This window comes from Lutra lutra, chromosome 13 (genome assembly GCF_902655055.1).
Source record: "Lutra lutra chromosome 13, mLutLut1.2, whole genome shotgun sequence".
Taxonomy (NCBI): Eukaryota; Metazoa; Chordata; class Mammalia; order Carnivora; family Mustelidae; genus Lutra; species Lutra lutra.
The window spans coordinates 86,133,587-86,145,635 of record NC_062290.1 but is presented as its reverse complement, the minus strand read 5'-3'; the positions used below and the strand labels follow the sequence as shown (position 1 = coordinate 86,145,635).

The 12,049-nt window shown below is 42.6% G+C and overlaps 1 protein-coding gene across 5 annotated transcripts in view; it reads left to right on the top strand.

The window, feature by feature from the left end:
- The window catches only part of MAPKAP1 (MAPK associated protein 1), a 243,342-nt gene that overhangs the window by 134,462 nt on the left and 96,831 nt on the right, over positions 1 to 12,049 (top strand). For all 5 annotated transcript variants that reach the window (XM_047699107.1, XM_047699106.1, XM_047699109.1 and 2 more), the window contains one exon: positions 11,070 to 11,179. In XM_047699107.1, the coding sequence (XP_047555063.1) occupies positions 11,070 to 11,179 (110 nt within the window). The remainder of the gene's footprint in view (positions 1 to 11,069; positions 11,180 to 12,049) is intronic.

Below are 12,049 nucleotides of genomic sequence, written 5' to 3'. Positions count from 1 at the left end.
GAACTAAATAGAACTTTAGCTGCTTCTGCATTTTTCTTCTTCCCCTCCTTTCTGTCTCTATAAGAGAAGGGCAGAGTGTGGGTAGACATTGCTCAGCTGGACTGAAAAGTTATCAGGATAACGTTTGCTGAGTTAGGGGTAGGCGTAGACATTGGCAGGGGTAGACATTGGAGATCTGTAGACTTCAATTCAGTCCTCTTACGGGCAGACATCTTTTAAGAGATAGTAGCAAGACCAAGTAGCAAAACTCCTTGAAGAGAGGGTGTACACAGCCTTCGTAGAGAAGGAATGGATGAATCTTCAGGTGTCTTTGGGCTGCCTAGGGGGGGCCCTGGTCAAACTTTCTGTCCTACTTTACTTTCTGAGCCCACCTAGCTTTTGGTACAGCCCTGTTCTTGCCTTTTGAATGCCATGAAGCCCCCAGCTTGCCTTCTGGCTTTCGGAGGCCCTCACATCACCCACCCCACACCTCTCACACCTCCCATATACCATCTTTCCCCACTCCAAGTGAGGCTGTACAAACTTTGAGCTTCGGCTAACCTGGGTTCAAGTATCAGTTTCGCTAGCGACTTGCTACATGACTATACTCTCAGCTTCTTCATCTGAAAAATGAGGGGAGTAATAACTACCTCATAGAATTGTCATGAGGAATTTTCTGAAATGTAAATAATGTACAGACCTCTTTTAAAGGAAAATTAATTCTCCTGAAGCCTCAATGTTTGCCAAAATTTGTTTTATTATAATGTTACTTAAATACACTTAAGTGTAAAATTCTAGCTATAAATTCCATGTCTTTATGCAATCCAATCAAAATTACAAATTAAATACAAATAAAACTATAATGTTAATAAAATACAAATTAACAACTTAAATGCAACAGATGATGTTTGGCTCAGATTAAGTCACTGATGTTGGATTTAATGGGTGTTAAATGTTTTACTTGTCAACTTGAGTTTTTTTTATTTTCTTATGAAACATTGACTAACCATATTAATGTTTGTCCTTTGAAATAGTGAGTGTATTTTTAACTACAAGTCCATTATTTTAATGAGCCAGTTGATTTATAGTGCACCCCCCCCCCCCCGCAATTTTACATGTGCTTTACTGGAAAAATAAGGCATTTCTGCAACAATAACGAATTTATGTCAGTTTGCCCAGGATTTTCCGTTTTGAAATTCAAAGTCCTATACCAAGGAGCATCCTCCTCAGCCCGTTGTCATTTGTTCTGTACATAGGTGGGCTCTCTGCCTGACCGATACCTGGGCACAGTGTGACTTGGGCACTCAGAGCGTGAATTCTTCAGAGTTCAGCAAACAGGAGTTCCATAGAGAGAGCCTAGTGCCCGCTTCTCCCCTCACTTTTCTTTATTCAACAAAGAATAATAATCTCACTTCTGCATGCGACTTGCAGTGATGTCATTTGGCTTTTACTGAATCTATTAGTGACATTAACTCTAGCTGCTAGAACACACAACCCCCAGATCTCATCAGTTTATCCAGCAAGTCAGTCGACTTCTTCTATAAAGGGCCAAGCAGTAAATATTTTAGGCTTGTGGGCCATACCTCTCTGTAACTCAGCTCTGCTATAGTAGCAAGAAAGTAGCCATAGACAACAATATATCAATGAAAGGGCATGGGATAGATGTGTTGACACTGGCTTATCCTACTAAGTTTAGTTCTTGTTCAGATCCATCTGATGAGGTCGGGTTTTTCTCCTGGGTATTTCTCTAAGCAGTGATTCAGGGCTCCCCAAGCTGGGCAGAGAATGGAGAACATGGAAGTGTAGGAGTGGCCTACATCTCTATCAATCTATTGCTTATATAAGTTATTATATATATACATATAGGTATAATCTACATATAATTTTGTTTTTAAAATATACATTATATGTATATGATATGTGTGTGTGTGTGTGTTCTTTCATTAAAATAAAAGCAAAATTTTTAAATTCTAACACTTAGCCTATGAATTCATCTGTTGATCCTGAGGGCTGTTGAATCTAAGATAGGAAATGCTGTTAAGAAGATGTTAGCTCAGACCCTAGTATGCATGAAGTGTTACATAGTTACTATTTTTGTTTTTTCTGTGAGAGATTTATCGGTCTGAATAATTCACATTAAGGTGTGTATGGGATTTAACTTTTCTTTGGGTGATTTATTACATAATGAATACATGTTCACCCTAGAAAAATTAGAAAATAGAGCTGTGTTTCTTCCTATAAAAGAAAATATAAAACTTCGCTTTGTTCCATCATGCAAAGTTGTGACTTTTCAAGTTACAGAATATGTATGTTTAAAAAGAGCAGAGGGTGCTGGGTGTGGCTCAGTCGGTTGAACATCCAACTCTTGATTTTGGCTGAGGTCATGATCTCAGGGTCATGTGAGATGGAGCCCCTCCTCAGGCTCTGTTCTAGGTGTAGAGCCTGCTTGGGATTCTCTTCCTCCCTCTCCCTCTTCCTCTTCCCATCTACTCCTCGTCCCTGACTCTTGTGTGCGTGCACGCTCTCTCTATGTGGAAAAAAAAAAAATAAAAAGAGGTGCTAGTTAACTTACATGAGTCCCCAATTGGAAAAGTGTTCTGTGGAGAAGGATGTGAAGCTGGGTGACTTTGATGTTCTTACTTGAGTCGATGGTGTGAGACTAGCCTTCTCTTCCCAGGCCCTTGGTCCCAGGAAACTCCCAGACACAGAGTTGTTTGGGGAGGGAGAATGGATTTACACTAACAACTTGCAAATTAAGAGTGCGCTAATGGAAACTCTCTCCTTTAACAGACAGGCAAGTGGATTTCTAAGATACCCATTGTTCGTGATTGATTTTGGACAGATCCTATATATATATTTATATATAAGTTAAAAAGACTCCTATATACATATAGGAGTCTTTTTAACTTGCTGACGGCTAGCTGCTCTGAGCCTAAGCATCGAAGTTGTTTGGGTATCAGCCGTGTGGAAGGGAAGAAGTAGGAGGCAGCAGTATGGGGGAGTCTGGCTCCCAGCACTAAATCGCCGGGTTTCAGCTGGATCCCAGTATCTGAGAGAGTGCTCCTTGTCAGCAGTGACCAAGCCAAGGCCTCCTGGGCCTTTAGACGTGGTAGGACAAGGGAGGATGAGATCTTGGAGTGGACAGGGGAGGAGCCTGTTTTGTCCCTCTCCTCCCATTCCCCAGCACAGGGCCAATTCAGTTAGAACTTGTGGAACTGAATTGAGTTCACAAATGGCACTGGCAACGGCAACTGTGACGGTATCATTAGATGCGTTGCCATTAACATTTCACACCAGGATCCTACTCTGGAGTCAGGGAAGAGGGTTTTAGAAAGAGAAGAAGTGTCCAAACCAGTAAAATGGACAGAATCTCCCTAAATCATAAGTCAGTAAGAGCAGTTAAACTGCATTCCTATACGTATGTTTTACTTATAATGTTTGTTATCTCAAGTGAACGTGGGGAAGGAATGTTTTTAACCAATACCTAGAGCAGAGCAGATAGAATCCCGCTAAGATTTTGCTCTTTGGGGAAGGGCCCACCGGGTAGTAGGTAGAGGGTCTTCCACCGGAAGCGGGGCTGCCTTGGCCATTATGGCCCAGAGAGTTCCCAGAGACTGCTGTGGCTTCTCTTGGCTCTGTGTGAAAGGAAAGTTTAGCTGCTTTTTAAGAGGCGCGCAGATTCTTTGCTGTTGGCTGTGTGAGGGCTTTTCAGAGGGGTTGGTAGTTTGAGTGTACCCTCTTGATGAGATCTCCAGGGTATACCCCAAGTGATCAGACCTTTTTGAAAGGATGTCATAAGTTCAAAGCCTCTCCTACCCTTATGTGATACTGCCTTGTGGTCTGGAGAGGAGGGAGAAAAAGGAAATGAGTATTTTTGCACACTCACTCAGTTTGGTGCCTGTAGTGGCCATTATCTCATTTATTCTTTATAACAAACTCATTTTTATAATATATGAGCTGAGGATCAGAGACAGGTAGTTATTTGCTCAAGGTCATACAGTTTGGTAAGGGGCAGAGCTAAAATAGAATAAGGAGGGGAGAAAAAGATGCCTGTATTCTTTGTACCCAGGCCTGACAATATGGGTATAAATTATCTTATTTATTGTTTGCTCGAGTCATAGAAGACCAACTGTGTGTTGTTTCTTTTCATCCTGTTGTATTAGCAAACATTTTCATTGTCCAGATTGTCCTCATGTACGAAAATGTAACATATGCAGCCTGTTTAATTTTGTATTTGTAAATCTGACTTGATTTCCTTTTTGGCAACAGCTACTGTCTAGAGAAAAGAAAAGATTTTTCTTTGTGTCTGTTTAAAGTGACAGAAATATTGGAGCAAGTAATAAAGATGGAAAGCATTAATTACATACTTCTAAGAATTTAAAGGTCAGACAAGCTAAATATGTATATTTTGCTCACTGGAATGTCTCTTGAAATTGTGCCAGGATGAGCTTTGTTCCTACAATGAAAGCACCCATTTTAGATAGCCATCAACTTACTTTGGTTTCCAAAAATTATACCAGATTGTTGCTTTAGTTGCTATATATTTTAAAAGTTTAGGACTCCCATTTCTGACATAAATGTGATTTGTTTCATGATCCACCCCCTTTGGCCATGTTTAGTTACTGTGTCTCATTTTGATTTCCTCTGTTCTCCCCTCAGCTTATGTTGGAGTCTGTCAGCTGCCGCTATGTACATGTCAGGCTAGTGACTTGTAATGTTTATTAATACAATGTCAGTCTTGCTGTTGAAAAAACTGTGATGCTTCTCAGAAGGTTGCAGTAGAACGAAGCGTTTGATTTCCAGATCCTGTCTGCACTGCATGGTGAATACATCCTCAGATGTTATGCAGTTCACTGACCTGACAGTTATGGAACCCCGCCTGGGACCCCATTTCAGCAGGACATATTTGAACAGAAACAGTTTGCAAAACTTTACACACTTAAACTCCTGCCAAGGCAAACTGTTAGCCACTTGAGTTTGTTATAAATACCCAGTGGCAGTGGTTGGAAGTAGCCCACGGTGTGTTTTATATTCCGAACTGAATGTGAATGTCTTTGCGGTTATATAGAGTAGTAAATAATTGAGTTTGATTAGGGAGAGGGACCTCATTATCCCCCACCTGTGCCCAGCTGGAAGGGGAGGGTCGAAATGAAGCCATTAGCTGTCTCTCTTACTGGCATCTCAAAGAGCTCAAATACATCTGTGTCTTATTTTCTTTTCTGGCACAATCAGTCGAGCAAGCTAAGCAGGCATGACCGGATTTGGCAAGTCCCAAGGACTCTGGCAAAGATACACAAGGAGAAGGCGGAGGGCAGTCATTTTGGCTTCTCACTGCCCATTAGTCTAGCGAGTTATGTTTTTGGAAAATGTCTGTTTTGAAAAAGAGTACTTTGTCCAATGTCAAACATCACATACTCACACAATACGCTTTGATCTTTTAAAAAAATTTTTTGTCAGTGCAAGGGGAAACAAAATGTGGCATTCACACTAGTGTAAACTCTCTTTATGGATAAAGTAATACCCAAAAGACTTGCTTTGAAACAGGCATGCTACAGTTATTACAAGGCTTTCTCTTGCTCATATATTTTCATTTTCTACTTTGAAGTACTAGAGAATGAACATGCACGGAGTTGGGACTAGCGCAGGCTAGGGACTGGAGGGGTGTGTCTTCATCGCTGTTATGACCTGGTCAGGAGCGGAGGAGCGAGTGCCACTCTTGACAGCCTTTTCCCCTTCCACAAGCTGAGACTGTGGCTCAAGAAACCATGACATTCTCCAAGGGCTTTTAAAAGGGGACCTCGCAGTTCATATGGCTGGTCTAAGACTTGGTCGTTTATGATCAAACTGAATGTTAGGGGAAGTTGAATCTTTGCCACAGATTGATCGGTAGTTCCCACCTAGAGGATGTGCTCTCTGGAAGTCTCTTCTTCCCATGACTCCTCAAGGCTCTCCTCTGGGCTATAGAGAGGTATAAATCCCAGGCTTTGGTGTTGGCCTTCCCTGGCTCCAACTCCTGGCTCCTTCACTTAGCTGTGCAACTCCAGGCAGTGTCCTAACCTTGCCCAACCTCAGTTTCCTCCCATTATAAAATGGGACTGATAATGGCACCTACCTTTTCTGGGAGGATTAAATGAACAAAGTAAGTGTTCAGTAAATGTTGACAGCTGTCCTCATCTCATTTATCACTTCTTGGTACGTAGAAAAGTCATGGTTATTATATTAAGCACTTATTATATAACCGGTATTGTGTTAACTACTTCACAGATATTTAGCCCTCACAATAATCTTCTACTCTAAGAATTATCCCCGTTTCGTAGATGAGGAAACTAGAAGCTAGAGAGAGAGAGAGAGACTGTGTCATTTACCCCCGACTCCAGAGCAGGGACTGCTGGGACTGGACTCCAGAGCTGGGACTCCAGAGCAGGGTCTACTCTAGGCTGTGCTGTGCTTTGCTGCCTTCCGGTCACCACCAGCTTCCGTAGCGTGATACAGGGCTGGATGATCACTGTTTGAGACATCTCCATTAAGAAGCTCTCTGGTCCCCTGACCCCTCCACGGCTTGGCCAAGTGCCTCTGTGTTTGGTAGCACTCGGAGCTGGCCTCCTTCTTTGTACTTACCGCATAGCAGTATAAGTCTTTGTTTGCTTCTTTGTCTTTCTCTCCCACTACACTGTGCTCCTTGGTTTAGGGACCATAGTGTTGATTTCTGAATTCAAAAAAGATCTTTAATAGAGGAACTTCGGATTAAATGCCGTAATGCCTCCAACCTCGGATTCTGTAAAATGGATCTAACAATAGCACCTGTTTTAGGATTGAATGAGTTAATACAGGATTTAAAAGCTTAACATAGCATCTGACACATCGTAAACGTTCAGTGGGTAGTAGTTGCTGTTATTACTGTCATGATTGCTGAATAATAACTTGTACTGTGGAGCTCAGAAAGCTCTTAATAAGTCTCACTGAATTTCCCTGCACACCCCCATGATTTTTGACTTTCCTCATCCCCATCCAAAGCCAGTACAGGGTACCCACTTCCTTGGCTCACTCTCTTAAAAGTGAAAGCCTTGAAAACGGTGCCTTGAGTGCTCTTCTGTGAGCTTCAGAGGGGGCCTGATGCCTGGGCCAGGGGTTGCTTGCTTACAGCGCGCCTGACTGTTGCTACCATGCCCAGCAGGTTGCACATTTTAATGGCCCTGTGTTCCCAACTATAAGCAGTGGTTGGGATCCTTCCCCAACTAAGCAGTATCTGCTGAGGGTGTGGGGGGGCGGTGAATGGGGCCTCTTCTCTTGGAGAGATGACTTAGGACACGGGGAACACGAGAACACTAACATTTCTAAGCTCCTTTTACTGTTTGCCAACCCGAATGCTAGGTGCTTGCCATTCATTGTCTATTTTATCCTCTCTGACAGTTCTGTAGGGAAGCGGCCTCCTCGTTTCATGGCTGCAGCAGAGGTTCCCACGTGTTAAGGCAACGTTTTGGTTAGCCGTGGAACGAGAACTTGAACCAAAGGGTATTTAACCCCCCAGTGCGTGTGTTTTCCTCTCCAGTATGTTGCCTCCCAACTTGGGTTCCGCTTCCAGCTCTGTCCCTATAAATAGAATCTAAGCTTTCCGGATAAGGACCTGTGCCCCGTCAGCTCTGGTTTAATATTTAGCAGAGAAATGCTCATCGTGTTGGGTTAATGTGGGTATAAAAACTCCCCTCTGGTAACTGAGTGGCTTTGCACTGGGACAGAGCTAAATTCCTCAAGTGAGTAATCTCTTTTTAAAATGCCCATACATTTTTCAGTGGTTGCAAGACCTGACAGGACCTAACTTCGAATTGACTGAAGCCCTCCTGGCAGCGTTCAGTCAGCTGCCTGAAGTAGCGCTTCCTCCTAGACCCGGCGCAGGCAGCCCGCGGAGCTGCGGAGGGCAGCTGCCTGTGCTCAGTGCCCCCAGCGTGCCCTGCTGTGGCGGGAGACAAGCCGTCTGTCCACGAGGGGAGCGGGAGGAGGAGCAGTTTCTGAGCCGATATCCGGGTTTGTAGTCCCATCTGTCCCTCCATCCGCCTGTCTGTCCAAGGGCCAGCCATCCTCAGCACAGGTCACACCTCAGAGCCTGGAATGCAGGGCCACATGGAAGGGAGACAGGACCAGTGAGTGCCCTCCCTACCTGCTGCCAGCTTTTCTCTCGAGATCAGTGTCTTCTCAGTCGCACACCCAATGCCCAACGTTCAATAAAAAGCAGCTCTAAAAGATGTATTTCAATAGACTTTTTCGAAAGCCCATAAAAATTCCTGGATATAAAGAAATGAGGCATAAAACCCAGGATGTTTGGAAGTCAAGCTGAAAATTGCGGAAGCAAGTCTCCATATCCATTTATTAAATGGGAGCATAACTTAACAGTTGCACCTAGATGTCTTCCGAGAACCCCTTTGATTCCGTGCTCTTGTATTTTGGAAACGTGTTGCCCCCTTAAGTGCTGTAGACTTGGAGCGAGATCCGGAGTTGATGTTTGTCTGGAGGGCGGGAAGCGAGCGGAGTGGGAGACTGACCCAAGGAAGCTTTCATCAGGTCCGGTTGAGTGTGCAGTATGTGGGTCACAACCTCTTTCTCCTTTTAATGTGCACGATTTTACCGGAATGGAGCCCCAGAGTGAGATACCGCACATTCGCGCAGGCACGTTCCGAGCGCTGTGCGTGCCCCTTCCCTCCACTGTTGTTTTCATTTTCCTCTCATGAACCTTGCTACCCTGGCTTCAGCACGGAGGCTGTAAAGGAAGATGGAGAGCCGAGTTACCTCAGAATGATCACTATCGTTAACATTCACGGGTGGTTCACTTATCATTCCTGACTGCACAGACATGGCAGCCGCTCGGAAGCGTCCGCAGGTGTAGCATGGTGATACATATTACATTGTGCCACAATGGATTTATGTATTCTGTAACAAAAGAAAAGTATAATGAAAAAATACAGAAGGTAATCCTTTATTCCTCCACCACACAATTTATCAGTAATGCCTGTGGATGATAAGTGCCAGGGATTTCCTCTGCTTGCTTTAACCTTGTCACCCAGGTACGTTTTGGTAAAATGACAGAAAAATACAGACGAGGGATTTTCCTGTGTTCAAAAATCTTTTAAAAGGACACTTTTAATTTATGGAAGTTAGTCCGAACGCAAGGCTTCCCTTTGAGCTTCTAGTCTGCCTTTGCTTAAAAAAGATAAACGTATTGGTTTGAAATAATGCTGTCAGCCAGCAGCAGATTAGGCGAGAATGTAAGCGATTTATAAGCAGACTCAAATCGAAAATAGTTCAGGTGGAACCCAGGTAGATGGAAGTTCGTGAGATCTAGCCCAGGACTAGTTTGTGTGTACCCAAGGACTCGTGTTCCCTTTTAGGCCCCACTCACCCATCGCCCAACATATTGTCACAGATGGAGCGCATACTGACTTCTGAGGAGGGAGCAGGGGAAGACAAGCCTGAACGAGGATGATTGGCGTTTGTTCCAAACACGCCCTGGCCTCGCGCCAGAGCAAATACCCCCAAGTTTATAAATGCACAAGGCACTTTACATTTCAGTGTGCTTGCCAAAGTATCACTTACTGCATCGCTCGCTAAATATAGTTTTTAAAAAAAGAGCTATTTCTTATTTTGCTTTGATCAGTAAAATAAACTTTTAAAGATTGTTCTGGGATGGGGTCCAGCTTCTGAGGTAAAGAATGGCTGGAGCTCAGGCATGATTCAGTAACAGAGCGTTCAGTAAAATTAGCTTGACAGTTCTCAGGCCTGCTGTTCAATAGCAAGAACTTGACCAAGTTAAAATGGATGATCGTGCTGGCTAGACCAGCGTCGGCTTTTGCTTTTTAACAAATGGAATGTCAAGGATTAAACAGCAAGCCGTATGGAGAGGAGGGGTGTGGAGATGTCTTTGTATTAGGGAAGCAAATTGGGTCCTTGGTTTTGAGATCGGCCCCCCAGCCCCTGTGGAAAGCCAGCCACCTGGTTAGGTCCAAACTAGGTCCCAAAGAGGATTAAGGCCTCTTCTCAGCCTCTCCTTCCATTGGGAAGCTTTTCCATGGCTTAGCTTGGGGCTTGGCTTTTCTTTCAGATTTCTTGTCAGTATGAAGTTCTGCCATATTTTTTGGCTGTGTGTTCTCCTTTGAGATTCTTAGGAGGAAATGGGAATGCGACCAAACTCCTTGTGGTAATTCCCATGTTCCATCGTTGGAAACTTGGGTCCCATTTGTTAGATGAGCTACTTGGAATTGGCCTGTTTTGTTCTGGTGCCCGAGCATAGTGAGTAGTATTTGTGATACTTGCTACTGCAATTAACAGTCTTAGTGAAGTTCTACCTCACCCAGGGATGGGCTTCTGTTTTTAGGGTACTTGTTCCCTACCAGATTTTTCGCTATCTATATGAACTACTCCCTCCAAGTTTGACTGACTAGAAGTTTACAAGTAGTCTTAGCGTTTTGTCTTATAATTATTTATGCTTCATTTCATCTTTTGTTTGACCTTCTCAGACTAAGTAGACTAAAACATTCCTACTAAAGTATATATAGACCATATATTTAAAATTTATTTATTTACTTATTTACTAGCCACTTAGGAAGAGCCCTTTTTTCCTTATTCTAAATTGCTTTGGGCTGTCATCCTCCCCCACCACTCCCCTACCACCCACCATTCTCACTCCATGACATTTTTACTGTAGGGCTCCAGGAGCTTTAATGTGATGGTAGTATCTGCCTGCAGTGACATCTACTGACACAAGCTAAGTTTATTGTCAATCCATGTTCCAGGATTTGGCTTGGGAGCCAATACGAGTAACCCACGGTACTAGTGACCCACACAGACCAATTAGATTCAATTTGAGATAAATTAGAAAAACATTTCCTAACTCTGACCTTCCTTTCACTTGGAACTGTTTATACCAGAAAGCCTCTCTCTCTCTCTCTCTCATTAGAAGTTAGTCTGTTTTGTTTTGTTTTTTTTAAATAACTGGCACTTTGAGGTACACTCAGTAAAACTTTATTAAACACAATGAAGACCGCGGTAACAGTCCTCTGGTTGAATGTTAGTGATGATTTAATATTTGTCTTTTCCTACAGAAATGCTGCTCATGGATTCTCCCTTATTCAGGTGGACAACACAAAGGTCACCATGAAAGAAATCTTGCTTAAGGCAGTGAAGCGAAGAAAAGGATCCCAGAAAATTTCAGGTGAGACCCTGGAAATAGAAAATTAACCGTTAGTTTAAAAGTGTTTGGTATGTGCGTATGTGTGCGTGCATGCGTTGAGTATGTGCATGTGTGTGTGTGTGTCTGTGTGTGTGAGAGAGGGCTGGCTGGATTGTTTTAGATATCATTGCTAGAAGGTTTGGTTAGCAGATCTACAGCAAAGAAAAAAAAAATGATTTTTTTTTTTTTTAACTGCCCCTGGGCCCAAGGAAGGGTTTGGGTCGGTGGCATGTATGAGAAGAATATATTCCTATTGATTATGGAAGCTCCACCATTAATAATGTGTGATAGATTAAGATATATCTATTTGAACTATTAGTTGGTGTAAAGCTGTCTTAAAAACCAAATGCTAAATTTGAAGGACTGCTTTTAATTTCATGTTTTCACGTAATTTTCCATGGGGGGAACTTTCAGTTGCTAGTGTTTGGGGTATGCAGTAAAAGAAAAACAGTCTTTATTTTTACCAAATGAGGACAACTGTAAAAAAAATTTTTTTTAAAGATAAATCACTTGATGTGCACAAATACCTGTTAATCTTTAATTCCTCATTACCCAACTTTGTACAGAAAATAAGCTTATGGTATTAGCTATGATATTTAAAAGATATGAGGGAAAAAAATATTACCAGTATTGAGAAATAATTATTTTGAGAAATAGCTCAAAGATTTGTCATACCACAGACAACTTTAATATAAATCAACCTCTCTATGACATGTCAAATACCATCGCTTTGTAAATAAATGAGACTTCCTCAACACCTTTGGTTTCATCTTCTGGAGAGGAAAAAATGCATTATTCAGGTTGAAGAAAATAGTTTTGTGTTCTTTTTAAGGAGAGGCATATAATCTGTTC